The sequence below is a fragment of the Lissotriton helveticus genome, chromosome 3_1 (assembly GCF_964261635.1).
Source record: "Lissotriton helveticus chromosome 3_1, aLisHel1.1, whole genome shotgun sequence".
Taxonomy (NCBI): Eukaryota; Metazoa; Chordata; class Amphibia; order Caudata; family Salamandridae; genus Lissotriton; species Lissotriton helveticus.
This window is the reverse complement of record NC_136061.1, coordinates 1972572781-1972588301: the sequence shown is the minus strand read 5'-3', so window position 1 is coordinate 1972588301 and position 15521 is coordinate 1972572781. Positions and strand designations below refer to the sequence as shown.

The 15521-nt window shown below is 41.7% G+C and overlaps 1 protein-coding gene across 1 annotated transcript in view; it reads right to left on the bottom strand.

Annotated features, from left to right (window-relative positions):
- Window positions 1-15521, bottom strand: part of PCSK6 (proprotein convertase subtilisin/kexin type 6) — a 1486774-nt gene that overhangs the window by 834738 nt on the left and 636515 nt on the right. The window contains exon 4 of the mRNA XM_078683097.1: window positions 10445-10588. Coding sequence (XP_078539223.1) covers window positions 10445-10588 — 144 coding nt within the window. The remainder of the gene's footprint in view (window positions 1-10444; window positions 10589-15521) is intronic.

The window sequence follows — 15521 nt, the reverse complement described above, 5'->3', positions numbered from 1 at the left end:
CACTTGTGTTGATGGGTATCTGAAATACACCAAATACAAAGACAGGATTCTCTCCTCAGAAGATTCTTAAAGTGAGGGCCATGAGATTACCTTGCATCCTTTCACCTGCACTTGTATCAGTAAGTGATGACATTATATTGAATTGCTGCAATGGCCTGGCTGATGCCATACACTTTGATGAACTTGCCGACACCTTTGCCAAAAGAAGAACTGTAAGATAACCTTCTGCCTGGTGCCTGGGTGCTAGTGAAGAAGCATGTTCAAAAGTCCTATTTGGAAACAAGGTGGAAGAGACCTTTCAGGGTCATCCTTGTGACAAACACGTTTGTGAAATGTGGAACTTTGCCACATGAGATCTACACACCTCACACGAAGAGAGTGAAAACTGTAGATTAAGAATTTGTGGCAAAAACTACCAATTCACAGTGCCAAGCTTGAGTTTGCTGCATTGATCCAGAGGAAGATAAAAATCAGCATCAGGATGAAAAAACACAGACAGAAAACCAAACAGAGAATTAAGAGGTTCATAGCATTACTAAACTTATGATAGTCGCCTGATGGTTGTATCACTGGATGACATGGGCTATTTGGATGTTGGCTTTTGACAGGACCTTTTGATATATGCCTGTAACGTTTTTGCCAATGGTGAAGATTTGTACCTCTGAGGTTATTTACGTGAGCCCTATCAGGCAGAAGCTATATGTGTTGTTAAAAAAAGTGTTGTTGTCCTGAGACCGTGGCTGTAGTTAGACTGAAATGCATCAACGAGCATATTTTGCATATTTTCTATCATGTATGATTGCTGAATTTAAAGGATATGAATTCATGATCTTATGCTGCATTATGAAAAGTGCTGTGATAAATTTTGATGCAATTTTATATTAAATTTTATTCTGCAACATAGATATATTAATGTCATGTTTTGTCCTTTGTGTTTTTTCGGAAATGTTTATGGACTATAAATAATAAAAAATAATATATATGTGTATGTTGATGTTTTATGTATCTATCTTTGCACAGTGGAACTTTTTAAACACATTTTTTATCCTCATTCACCTCAGACCATTAGTGAACATACAAGCCGCCCGTACTGTTACTGAGTGATGGAGAGACATAGGCATTGGATGGGGACCAGGAGGAAGCGCCCCGCCTACCAGTACTGCAGCAGACTAGATGACACTAGCCCCACCCAAAGTAAAAGGGATGGTCACTCTCCCAATCGGTCCAGATGACACTGGCGACTGTTGATGTTAACGAAGAGTGGATGAGAAACTGGGACTGCCCAAAATAAACAGAAGAGTTTCAAGGAGGCATAATCATAGGACCAAAGTTTTCTTATATATACATCAAAATTGATACATAAATAAATAGATAAAGAAGGGGGAGGGCTATCAAGTCTCCCAAGCCTAAGCATTGAACCAATTTATTAAGAAATCTCATAGTGCTTTCTTTTTCTTGCTTTGAGTTCTACACAGATCCACCTTAGATGTCACAAGCAATGAGGACAACCACTCAGAATACATAGGGGGTACAGCTTCTAACCATCTTTGCATACATCCCTCCTGGCCAGCAGTATAGCATAGAAAAGGAAAGATCTATCATTGCCCGTAATTTCACTGGATATTCCAAAGATTATCAAAATAAGATTTATTTGTATTGGGAGGTCTAGAATATCCGCAATGGTGTTTCCTGCTCTTTCCCAAAACTCTGCTATGGCCGGGCACTCCACAAACATATGTACATCCGAGGCACTCTTCAAATTACATTTTTTTAAACTAAGTGGAAGCCCCTTCGACATTTTGGTCAACCTTGACCGAGATATGTAGGCCCTATGAAGGGTAAACAAATGGTTCCTTCTAAACCAAGCTGGTTTAACAGTAGCGAAGACAATGTTAAAGGTTGTATGCCACAGATGTTCCCACTGTTCATTTGGTATAGTAACCCCCCCACAAGTCTTCGGCCAATTTGAAATCCCCATTCACTGCCTCCTCAGTAGCCCAGTATAGGAAGGAGACCGCCTTCCTCCCAGCCGGTCTTGTAACTAGCTGCTCCTCAAGAATGTTACCTATACCTATGGGTTTTTTCAAGTTTTGGGACCAACTCTGCAACTGAATGTATTTGAATTTTGACAAACCCTCCTCCACCCTGTTGTGTAATGATGTCCAAGATGGAAACGCTCCCCTCATGAGCCAAGTCTCCTGTCACCTTCAACCCAGCTTCTCTATGTCCATTAGGCAAACTGGGACACCTGGAGAGTCCCACAGGGGGTCCCGGCTCGAAAAGTAGTTAAGACCCGTCAGCATTTTAATACTAGTCAATGTTCTAGCCATTCCCTGCAGGACTTTTAGTTTGATCTTTTTGAAGATTTTCGGTTCTCCAAATCTAAACAGGAAACCCTCCTGAGATAGACCAGCCCCCTTTATCATTGCGGAGAACATGGCCCCCACCCCTGTATTATCCGGAGTTTTTAAAGGCATCCTAGAATGCGACACTTGAAAGGCCCACGCGTAATATTGCAAATCCGGAAGTACGAGTCCTCCCTTTTCCCTCCTGCGTCTCAGCTTCTTTCAGGAAATCCTGGTACCTCTATATGCCCAGACAAATGAGTTGATAGCCTGTTGGAGCTTAACTATAGCCGGTTTGTTGAAGTGTAATGGAATGGCATTAAAGAGGAAGGTGATTTTTGGGAGCACCTCCATCTTTGCCAAATTAGTCCGCCCACGAATGGTTAAAGGGAGATGAACCCAGGAATTCATAAGTTTTTGGCATTCCCTTGAAACGCTTGCCAAGTCGGACTCTGAGATCTTATCAATATCTTGAACTATTCTGACCCCCAGATACCTCATGTCCCGTTTGGTCTGGTGCTAACACTCTTGCAAAATTCCAGGTCATGACCTCAGTTTTCTCAGCATTCACCTCGTAACCAGATACCTGCCCAAAATCGTTTGCCAGTCTTATTACAGCAGGGAAGGTCCTAGCGGAAAAGACCAAAATATCGGCGTACAGAGTCACCTTTCTCTCCAAAACCCCATGCTTAAATGGTAAAATGCTAGCCTCCTCACTTAACCGCTGAGTATAAGGCTCAATATATAGGTCAAAGAGTAGGGCAGATAAAGGGCAGCCCTGCTTAGTACCCCTGGTGAGCTTAAAAGGTCTTGTCAAGTTACCGTTAACCAGAAGGCTAGCTGACGGATCTGGATAAATCAGCTGAATAGCATGGTAAAACTTGTCCCCCAAATTACATTTCTCCATGACTGCAGATAGGTACAAACAATTGACCCTGTCGAAGGCCTTGGTGGCATCTAATGTTATTGCAGCAAGGGGAAGCGATTAAGTTGTGGCCAGGTCTAATGCACCAATAAGATCATAAGTAAGGTCAGAAATGTTCCTACCTTTAACAAAACCCTTTTGATCGGTGTGAAGCATATCGCTCACGACCGAGCCCAACCTGCCCACCAGAATCCTGGCAAAGATTTTATATTCTGCATTCAGCAGCAAGATGGGCCTATAAGACCCACAACAGGCTGGGTGTTCCCCCGGTTTCAGGATCAAGGTGATAGTAGCCTCTCCTCATGAGCCTGGAAACCTCACACCTTCGGATAAGATATCGTTAAAAAGCTGTGCCAAGATGGGAATTACCACCTCTCCCAAGGATCTATAAAGTTCTATTGCCAGCCCAGCTGGGCCAGCAGCTTTCCCGCGTTTACAGGCAAGAATGGCCTTTCTCACCTCTTCCCAAGAGATGTCCCGCTCTAGATCTTCTTGATGAGTTAAAATCAGGGGGGTAAGCGTGCTCTCATGCAGTCACTCCATAGCCATGGTTTTGTCCACTGCACTATCTTCTTGGTACAGACCCTGAAAGAAATTTTAAAAAGCACCCCCTATCTCCTCATCTGTGGACAGAGCAGTAGTCCCACCCATGTTGTCGATTTGATTGATCAGATTGCGCAACATGTCAGACTTAGCCTTCCATGCCAGGAGTTTGCCTGTACCTTCTCCATACTCAAAATGGGAAAGCTTACTGGCCTCCCATCTACGTCCAACCCTTGACTGAAGGATGGTATCTAACTGATCTTTTAAACTTCTTAATTTAACCAAATTTTCCTGCAGTTTCTCAGAGTCAGTCTCCTAATTTAGGCCCAACTCTACTACCATCAACTCTGCCTCATTGTAAGCCACCTCTTCTCTATATTGTCTGTTCCTGAAAAAAACTCTATTAGTGATCATGCCCCTTAAAAAGACCTTTAGGGAATCCCAAACCACCAAAGTTTCAGCCAAACCTACGTTGATACCCAAAAAACCCTCAGTCTCCTGAGATAAATATTTCATCTCCTCACCATCGAGAAGTAGTGTTCGATCGAACATCCAGACACTAGGATGCTGACTATCTGCCAGGACAAGATCCAACCAGACCCATGATTGATCGGACAGATGGGAGTTTAATAACCAATGTCCTTAATCTTACCTCTCAAGCTGTGACTAACAAAGATGTAGTCGATTCACGACTTGTGGCCATATTTACTACTGTAGTATGAGACTACCAGCTGAGAACCTGATCTGTCTCTCTAAACGTCACAGAGTACAGTCCGTGCCATCATAGATTGGAGGTACATCCGGGCTCTAGAGGGCATCTTAGCTCTACTTCCTGTTGACTTATCCAATTTCGGGTTCAGGACTATGTTAAAATCTCTAGCCATGATCACCGGGTCTGGGTAATCCTGGAGATTCAAAAAAATTGTTTTAAGAGAGGAGGGGTTGTCTTGGTTGGGCCGTAATAGCCCACCAAGGTAAGTGGAGAACCCAAATAATAACCTTCACAATGACCCACCTGCCACATGGGTCAAGCAGAGAATCAAAAATGCGGGCTTTTGCTTGCTTCTTAATTAATATAGTAAAGCCCCTTATATTGGCACTCTGATCGGAGCAGATTAAATAATCTACCCATTTTTTATTTTGAAATACCTCAGAGATCTCTTCCTTCAAAAGAGTTTCCTGAAGGATAATGACCTGTGTGAAACTTGTAAACATTGCAGAATGTTTACTCTTCTGGTTTTCAGGCGCAGGCCATTAACATTCCAGACAAAAACTGAATTGTTTTCATGAGGGTATAGAGGTATACGTGAGAATCATGAGTCCACCAGGTCGCAAAAAGAGCCAACACAACTAGGGCAATCTGAACAAACATTATGGTGAGTGAGGAAAAGTTTTTGTTTTTTAACCATATGCTCCCCACCCCGTGCACCCAACCTCCCTGACGTACCCCTCCCAGGAGAACCCCCCCCCATTTACCTGGACAAATAGAGTTAATGCACCCTATGGCCCAGTTAATGCACCCTATGGCCGTCCGCCACGTCCCTTGTAATAAAGAAAAGAAAACAAAAAAAGAAGTAGAGGAGAAGCTAGAGCCCGAGCCTTAACTTCCAGTAACTAAGTGTCCCTAAGTAGACCCCTGTGTGATGACTTTATAATTACCTCTCCGTTACTATTTTAGAAACCAAAAAACAGAAAGGTAGATAGGAAGATATATTTAGAAGTCCTACTAGCGAAGTCTGAAATATTGTTCTTTATAAGTGGATACCTTGGATGGGTGCCACAGCCCCTGGGATAGGCCTGCCTGCTATATTTCCCCCTTCCCCAGACTTTCTAGTAAGTCATCTGCTTCTTGTACCGATCTTACATTATGCATTTTATTATTATGCATAACTTTCAAAGTTGCTAGGAATTTAAGTTGAGCCACAGCACAGAACTTCTTGAAATCGTCCAACTTCCTCCCCAACTCCCACTGCCTGTCAAGGGTGACTCCGGTCAGATGTGAGCATATTTCAAATAAAAAGTCTCTGGCCGTCAATGATTTCCCCTTTAAAGCCATATTGAGGACCTTTTCTTTGAAGGAGTAGGTATGGAAGTCGATAAGAATTTTCCTAGGCTTTGTTTTGTTGGGGTTCCTTCTAAAATGGTCTCCATGAACCCTCTGGATGTCCTTCCTGAAATCTTCTCCTGACTCCTCGATTCTTTTAAAAGTGAAATCATATAAGATTTGAGACCATCCCTCTCCCATCCCTCCAGGACATTCAAAATACGCAAATTGCTTCTTTGGGAGTTGTTCTCCAACATCTCAAGCCGCCTATCTCGAAGACCCAACTCCTTCTTCTTGAGAATCAGTATGTTAGCTTTGGCTGCTTCAAGGTCATCCTTCAATCCTCCTACTGTGTTCGCCAAGGTGTCTGTTCTAATATTTAGGAGGTCAATTTTCTTCTCCAATGTCTCACAAAAGTTCCTAATCTTTCCGTGATTGGCTACAGATACTGAGAACCCCCTTTTGATGTCCTCCGAGAGGGTGGAAAAGAGAGCTTCCAAGAAGCTACTGAAGACCCCCTTATTTCGTGATCCTTGGAGCCTTTATCCACCTCAACGTCACGCCTAACTTCCACCACTAGAGATGCCAAGACTTTCTGCCCTTCAGTATCCTGTCCTTTATTCGGGGCTTCTTTTAAGCTACTTTCAGAAGTTAGAGCTGGAGTTGATACTATAGGCAGGGGACCTCCGGAGACCTCTATCCCCTCCATGATGGAACTTGATACAGGCAGACCTACTGACCCCCTTCTAAGACCCTCGTCCTGCTTCACAATGTCTGGTACGGGTGGTTGTACTTTGAAATATGACCTCAATGAGGGGGTAATCCTAACTTTGAGATCCAGAGGATTACTTTTTGCCCTCCCTGCCTTGATGCTCCTACCTTTGACCTCACACCGCTGGAAGGAAGAGCAGCTACTGTCTGTGTCTACACTGGTTGCATTACCTTTTCCCTGATTCTTCCCACTGGCAGATTTCTCCTTGGGCTGTTTGGTGCTTTCACCATTCAATTTTGATTTTACTGGCCCCTGAGTGGCCCCTCTGCGCCTCCTGCCCTTCCTTATACTTTGACTGGAAGCACTGGGCTTGGTGTCGCCTGAGGCAATAAAGTCACCCACTTCGCCTGGAGCCCTTGTACCTGCTCCTGCTGCTGTAAATGCGGGGGAGACTGCAAAGGAAAGACCCCACCTGGATTTGGCTCCTTCTAACACTCCCCTCCAGTGTCAGCCTGCTACAGGACAGTGAAAACTTGACTGGTGCTGCCGCTGCCTGTGCTGACACGGAGGAGCCCGCGAGCCGTTGCTCTGCGGCCCCTACTCAGCTACAGGGAAGCCACTCATCGAGACGAGAGGGGAGAAATCACTGGTGCCGAGGCTCCACAACACATGCCCTACGAAAAGGAAAAGAAACGCAGCAGAGCTAAACAGGGAAGATGGCAAACCACTCACAACGGCTCCGACGCAGGTAAGACGGGTCTCAGCTTCCCTCGTTAAGGTGGGATGCGGGTGCCTCCGTGGAGCAAGCGGCTGCCAAGCTAGCTGCCGCCAAGTTCTCCAGCTCCGCCTCTGTTGACAGCGGCCCCCAACTTCGCACAGTTTCACTTTTATCTAACCTATTTCTTGCACTTTTGAACTGGTTTCTTGTTTAGAGGAGTGTTTGTGTTTTTATCTCTGTGGCCTTGTCCTCTTAGCTTGTTAAAGAGTCACACTCCTTTTGTTTTATGATTTAGAAAACAGAAACCCCAAAGACAATTTGGAGAAGACCAAGATCAAGGAGAACACAACTTTGATTAAAGTGAAAGTGAGCAGCCATCAGTCAATAAATCAACAACAGTGAGAGTGCCTACAATAAGATATGTAGCTCCTAAATGATCTCCTTTGTTGATTATAGAATCAGAAGATGATGATCTAGAAATATATGATCTGATCTGACAGGTTGCCTGTTAATCTTTGAAGAACCACTATGACCTATGATAAATGAACATTGAAAAAGATAAATATTAAATGATTTACTGAACAGAATTTTTGTGTTACTGCATTTTTCTTTTGATGTTGTTTTCAATTTGGCTTGCAAAGTATGTTTAGTTAGAGTCTATTTTGTTTTATACATTAGGTATCCAGATGAAGACAAAAGGGTTTCCTTGAACTTATAATATATCGGGTGAGTCATTTAACTGAACTTAAAAACATGAAGTTTGTGATGTTTTTTAAGTTGCACCTTAGATTTAATGGCAGGATGTTTTCTTTTTGATTTTGTATTGGTTAATATCTTTCTTAGAGGAAATTTGGCAATCAGCAAGCAAAGATGCTGCTCAATTGTAATAATAGTTCTAATGGTTATTATAATATTTCTAGTTGGCTTACTATTGTGTTTAGCCTCACAAGCTGAATATGAGTAACTTGCAAATGAGAATAGATAGATAACCACTACTTAGAACAGAGTAGCAGACACCAAATTAACAAACAGAAATCGGTCACTAGGTGAATTTAAGAAATACATTTACTTAAATTCATTGTCCTAGTATGTGAGTTTTACATCGACTTGCGCTAGATGGCGTGCTAACATTACAAATAGTGTAGTTTACTATCCCAACACCTTCCCTACTGTTAAGTGGACTGGAGTTGGAATAGTAAATTACACTTTTCTAATGTTAGCACGCCATCTAGCGCAAGTCGATGTACAGACTTGCGTTGTAATGGCATAGCGTGGTAACATCGCAGTCGTTGTAACGACCGCGATGTAACGGCACGCGTTGTAATAACTAGCGTGGTTCCGTCATACATCCCTCAAGTGTAATGCGAGCTACGGCTTATTTTAACCACCCTCCTAATTGGATGGGAAGCTAAAATATTTCCTTTGTATATCTGAGAGTTTATAACGTGAATAAAATAAATGAAAAGAGTAATGGGAATCTTAGAAGAACAAAACATAATTTTTGAAAAGTTTTATTGAATGTATTTGGAGTTTCAATTCTCTTATTGGTGTGGCTTTAAAAGATTTGAAGATTAGAACGCTGTCCAACTTAGTGGATCACTTTGTTACTAATACTACTGATGCATTAACTCATATAAACATAGAACTAATGGCTATGAGCCCAATGGTAAAGATGCAAAATTGACGTGCGTTAGACATCCTTCTTTCGAAGGAGGGTACAGTCTGCTGTGTGTTGATGATCCAACTGTGCATCTTTATCCCTGAATATAGCAAGATGAATAATAGTTAAATTAGTAATGTTACTATCATTTTGTGGGAAGCTAAACTAAAGTTCTTGAAGAACAAGTGTTGTGGGAATCGGTTGGCATATGGTTCAATGAGGGTGGAAAGGTTTTGCAAAAGGTTGGTGAATGGTCTGATACTATTGGCAGGGATGTACTTAGGAAAATGCTAACCCCATTAATGCTTTATATATAATTGAACTCATCCGTTTTGCTAAAATTTCTGAGGTAATTTATTTTAAAAGGGGTTTAAATTGTGGGTGTAAAAAAAGAGAAAGAGCCAATAACGTTCGCAGAGAAAAAGAAAAGAGGTGATATTGAACTAGTGGAGATGCAGGATATTAAGGCTCGTGATGAGATGAAGGGTTTGGAAGAATTTGGAGCACGAGTCCAAATATGACAGTCTGTGTTATAAAACAAAAAATGATGAGGTTAATGAGGATTGATTAATCAATGAGAGGGGATTTGATCAAGATATTTCTAATTAATAATTAATGTATGTATAACATAATAAGCACTTTGAATTAAAAACGAAAACACTGCATTGTGTAAAACTTATTTTCCTGTGCTTCACCAAACTAGATTCAACATCCAACTTAAATTTCAACAAAGCCAATATGTTGGTGTGTGTTTTGTTTCTCATCTCTTCGTGCATAGCAAAAATGTGCACTAATGTAACACTTTGTTGACATGCTGTTCTCGGAGAACTCTGTAGAAGCTTCCTTTCCTTCCTCACTGTTACAACAATTAAAGGCATTTCCTACCTGCCCCGGGAATCGTAGAGCTATTTTTCTACTAAGCTTGTCATTGTATTGTGTAACTAGATGTGTTTTGCCACATCCATTGACATTAGGTCAGTAGGATCTTATAATTATGTTATTTAGTTTGTTAGTATTGCATATTGCTGTACTGTGATTGGTTGAACCCATGAAACATGTTATTTACGTACGGCTGGACAGGTAGATGTCATCAGCAAGGAAAGAAGTATAAGAACAAAGTTAACAACCTGTGTATAAACTACACAATCTTTAAAAGGGCCATATTCTACTTATTCCTGCTAGTCCAAAATATAGAGAAGGGGTTTGCGCCCCAAACCTTAGTGACACTTTTGTATTCATGTATCTAGCCTCATTTATTTAGGCAGCGTGTCTGATCAGCCATAGATCGCTTATTGAGTACAGTGTTGTGCTGACCTCACTTAAACACACCTCTCACTTTTCCCAAGAGTTCATCAGTTTACTGGCTATACTGCAGAGTCTCTTTTTCTCTTTGCTTTTTCCTCTCATGGTTGTTCACGTTTGCCCCTTCAATAAATAACCTGATCCCCGTTTTGTGAAAATAAAATCGAACAAATTAAAGTCTGCAGCTTTACTTACATAGTTCTGCATGAGATCTGGGTGGTTCTTCTCCACCCCGTCGTCCAGAATGGTCACCACCACGTTTTTGCCAGTGTAACCTCTTTCCCAAGCCGCTACGATGTTCATCTCCGATCTACAGCGTGCGGTCTTATCGCCGCAATGCTGAGGGCGCCCGTGAGAGAATAAAAAATAAAATGAAACATGCTGCAAACTCCAAAAATCACAGTTATTGACTAAATATCTTTTAAAGAGAAAAATCAATGTTTAAATATTCCAAGTATAATACAGAAATAGAATACTGATATTCTTGTTGTGATTACCAAAGTAGTGGCTAGTATATTACGTCAGACAAAAAGTTGAGAATAGAGGCATTACAATGGTTCTGAGACCTGAGCAACAGGCTATTACTCAGGAAAAACCACTTACCCATTCACCCTTGATAAAATGAATACCATAGTGATAGAGCAGTAAAAACAATTGTTCTTTACAGAGCTCAAGATTTTGTGTAAATCAGGTACTAACAACAGCTTAGCTAATGCAGTGCATCTGGTGAAGTAGCACCGGAGCCCAGAAGTTGGAAGGGGCCAAGTCTGCCCTGTACCTGCTGCAAAGTACTGATGGGCCCCAAGTATGGTGAAACCGTTCCTTGGTTGCTTGTGTTCCGGTTCAGAGAGGACCTGACTTGGCAGTGTGGACTGGACTGTTCCCACTGGAGAAGGGTCAAGACTGATTTGCATATAGCTGGCTCCAAACTGAAGTGGTATGATGTGCAAATGAACAATGGATTGGGATGTGGCCCGAGTAATTACTATTGGCTGAGATAAGTTCAAGTATTCGAGCCATCACTTTTTGGTATTCTTTGATGTGTTGCCCTAAGTGGGACAGTTATGCCTTGACGTGGGTCCCGTGCACACTGTGTCACTGGAAGCAAGCTATTCTTGGCTGATGAGCCCTAAGTAGTGCAAAATCAGTCCTGGGTTATTTGTGATTCGGTTCAAACAGGACCTGACTTGGGACTTCGGGCTGGACTGTTCCGATTGGAGAAGTGTCAAGACTGATTTGCATTTGGCTGGTTCCAAACTGAGCTGGAATGGTGTACAAAATGACGATGAACTGGGATGTGGCCCAGAGAAATTAGCAGTGGCTGAGATTAACTCAAGCATTCCATTCATCACTTTTTTGTATACTTTACAGTGCTAGCTGCAGACAATTTAGGTGCTGCAAATGTTAAGAATTATTTAAACATGGAGCCTGCCTGGCTCTGTGTTGACTCTTCTGGGATGGGGAGATGAGTACAGGGAGAGTAAGGGAGAAATAGAGGACAGAAAATGGGATTCATCAGCAATGTCCTTCACCAGTTCTCCTCCTACCTTTCCAAGCGACACCAGCACAGTTTGATCACATGGGCACTTCCAGGCCACAAATGATCCCTATCACCTGTGGAATCCCAGAGGGCTTTAAACGGTCTTCTGTCATCTTGAATCCTTACATGGACCCACTTTGTCCTCTACTCACAGAGAGCAGAACCAAGATTTAAAGTATGCAGATGATACACAACTCTTCTTCAAGGTCTCCTCTGCGTTAATCATCCGAGTCAGACTCCATTTTGAGCAAGCTAATTTAGCCTGTCTGCCTTTGGTCCACATTCAGCATGTCATTATCTTTCGCAAAACTTGATAAAGTGTATTTTCATCTTAACAATGACTTTGCAATAACATCAGGAAGTTTGGTACAAGCAACACAACATCTATGGCTCAGGGTATGACCGTAGACATGTAAGTTAAATATGTAGTCCAAGTTGACGTATTTTCATCATGCTGGTGTAGAATGGTTATATCTCAGATTATAGGAAAGTTCCGTAATGTAGGCAAAAAGTCAGTGGTCAACTCTATAGAAACAGCTCAGTTTGACACTTAATTTGAGAGGCCTTCACGAGAGGTCCTGGCATACAATCCACTCTTATGGCAAAAGTTAATACAGAGATGAGAGGAGCTGATCCCAGCTGATCGTGTGTTTTCCTTCATGAGGGAATACTCTTTCCCAGCTGAAGTGTGATAACCACAGCTGATCCACTATGAATAAATATGCAGTGTGCTGTGCCCCTAGAAATTCTAGAGGTAAGTTAGTGACTCCCTGATCTCATAGTGTAACCCATAGAAGTAGCTTTAGGGTGGTAGACTGCTAGCAACACTCTAATTCTGTTAAAATTTTTAATTTTGTTCTTGCTGCTAGTAACATGTGTAAGTGCTGTTTTAATTATACTCTGTGTGGTTATATTACTCATGTACTAAGCAACAGTATGAGACTGTTGAAATAAAACACTTTAAAATGAATATAGTGTCTTTCTTTTCTTAGGTCGGTGCTTAAGTGAACAAAATAGGGTTTGAATTACCACCCTGACACACACACACGCACACACACCACACACACACACCCCAGTGGTGGTCACCACTGGTTCGTTATAGTTAGGTCTGAGTTTCCATAGGAAAAGCATTTATTGGTTTGCTTTTAGCTTTGGTGCCATTTGACGAATCTCACTAAACGTTCCCCAAAAAAACATCATCCACCTCAGCTCTTTCTTTGAAGGTTTCAGGGTGATCCATCAAGCAGGAGGCTGACAAAAAAGGGGGCACCCAAAACATGTTTTACCCATTCATTTTTTTCATAGTAAAATTGTATGGGGATACCGCAAAAAACTGCAGAATGGAATAACACCACATTTGGCAGAAAGCTAGATCTTGGTCCAGGAAGAGTGTTTTTTGTGATTTTGTGTAAATCCGTTCAGTAGTTTTTGGGGCCAAAAATAAAAAAAAAACATTCCAAGAAAGTAATAACTCAAACGGATTGACTCACCAAAGAACAAAAATATATTCAATATATTTCCACTATAACGTTGCGCCTCTTCTTTCTTCAGGTGGTAAAAGTTTGTTTGCACAGTGGCTGCACAGCTGTCACTGACTAATTACAATTTTCATAAAGCATCATGAGTAAAGATTCAATTTGGAATGTGGAATCAAAGATGTCCTGAGATCTCTTAGTGGGATAGTCATGGGCGTTCAGTCCATCTGGATGCAATTATTTTAAACAGTACCTCCAAATGTTTTCCCTCGATTCCAGTCATTTTTCCTTTAACACATGTTCAACAGGGCAAATCCTTAAGGGCCATATGTATGAACACATTGTCCAATTGACATAGAATGGGTGAAACCCTTTGATACATCTGGCCCATAATCTGATAGCAAAAATATTCATATTCCTTGGGGATATTGAGCAACAGGTCATTGTGGAGGACAAAAGCGGCAAAGGCCACATAGAGAATATTGAAGAAAAGTAGGAGAAAATATTGAAGAGAAACCTATGGGAGTTTCTGGACAATTTCATTTCAAACTCCATTACAGAGGCAGTACTTTCCTCTTTTAAAAATGTGGCATAGGATATGGGAAATTTGGTGGCCACTGCCATAAGTAGTTCTCTAAACATGCTTAAGGAGGGGAAGAAAATGTCAAAAAGTAAGCACCTGGCAATGCAAGATAGTCAGCAACAGGAGATTATTGGTGGTGGTTCAATTGCACAAGTTAGATTCGGACCTTGGGTCCAGTTGTTATGACACTCTCGTGGGTTCAGATGGTGTCATTACAAAAGACTGTATGATAACAGATGATTTGTGGACTGGTGAATTATACTAAAATTCTACATGCTATGAAGAAGACGATACTCCTAATATGTATAAAAAAATTAAAGATTGATAAACCTCAGGAGGTTATTTTGGATTCAGATGGAACTTCCACTCTTTTATAACATCCAATTTCTGCAGAGTGATTCCCTCCTCCTTTTGTGAATGGCGACATACAAAACAGAATGAAATGGCCGGCGGATAGGGCTATTAGAGCCATAATAAGGGCACAGGGCCCCAGACCTGCCATCTCTGACAGAATGTGTTAATCTCAACTATTGATGCAAACATTATTTCTTTGAGTAAAAGGGGTACGTATTGTAGGAAAGGGGTGACAAAGCCTGGGATTCCGGTCAGGATAAGCTGTGGAATGTAATGGGTTTGGTAGCTCGAATATTATGTTCAGAAGAACATGCAATGACTAAGGAGGAACCCTTTTACCCAGAGGTTACATCTAGACAGACCCAGGGGGCTGTTTGTATACTAGGGAACATTAATGCTGTTTTTTTTTTTCTATGAAAGGAGGCAGGGTTTATTATTTAGATTTGACCCACAATTTGGGGAGTTGGTTGACTTTGAGGGTTCACTGAATTAGAAAGGCTCCTTTTTGGGGATGACTGTATATAAGAAAGCGGGTGCTACATTCAGACTTTTTCCTCTTAAGAAAAAGTCCACTCTTCATTGATGAGCATTTTTGACAAGTTAGCCCCAGGGCCAGTGAATACAGGGGTCGCAAGGTTGGTTGGTCATTTCCATTCAGACCCTAGTATAATCACTGCCAGTTCAAGTACATCAAGTTGTATTCTTTCTGCAGATGAGAAGGGGCAGACACTTTGGCTTTGGATACTTTGGCAGACAAACAAGAGGAGGGGGAACACAAGGTAAGAGTCTGATCTCTTCCTTTTACAAAAGTGGGGGCAGGGACGTATTTCCAAAGATCCATGTGTTTGTCAGACAGTGAAAGGCTTCCAAATTGTCTTTTATGACAGAATGCCAATTCCAATAGGTTCTCTCAAGAAGGGGTAGACTTGATATCCGCAGAAATAGAGAAGCTTCTTATAAAAAGGAATATAGAGCGCTGCTCCAGACATCTCTGAGGTTCTATCAGCAATATTTATTTGGCCAAAAATAAACACAAGAAGTTCAGGCCAATGATAAACTTGAGAGGTCTAAATCATGGTGTGCTTTGCCACGATTTTAAATGGAAACTGTATTTTGCTTAAGGGATATCCTACATCCAGAAGATTGGATGGTGCGATGAGATTTTTGAGATGGATATTTCCCAGTGGCCATTGTTCACAGTTCATATGGCAAGGGCGAGTGTACAGGTTCAAGACCCTTCCATTCAGTCTTCCTTCAGCATCTTGGCATTTCACCAGACTGTTGAAACTGGGGACAACACTTCTCAGATCCCAGGGACTG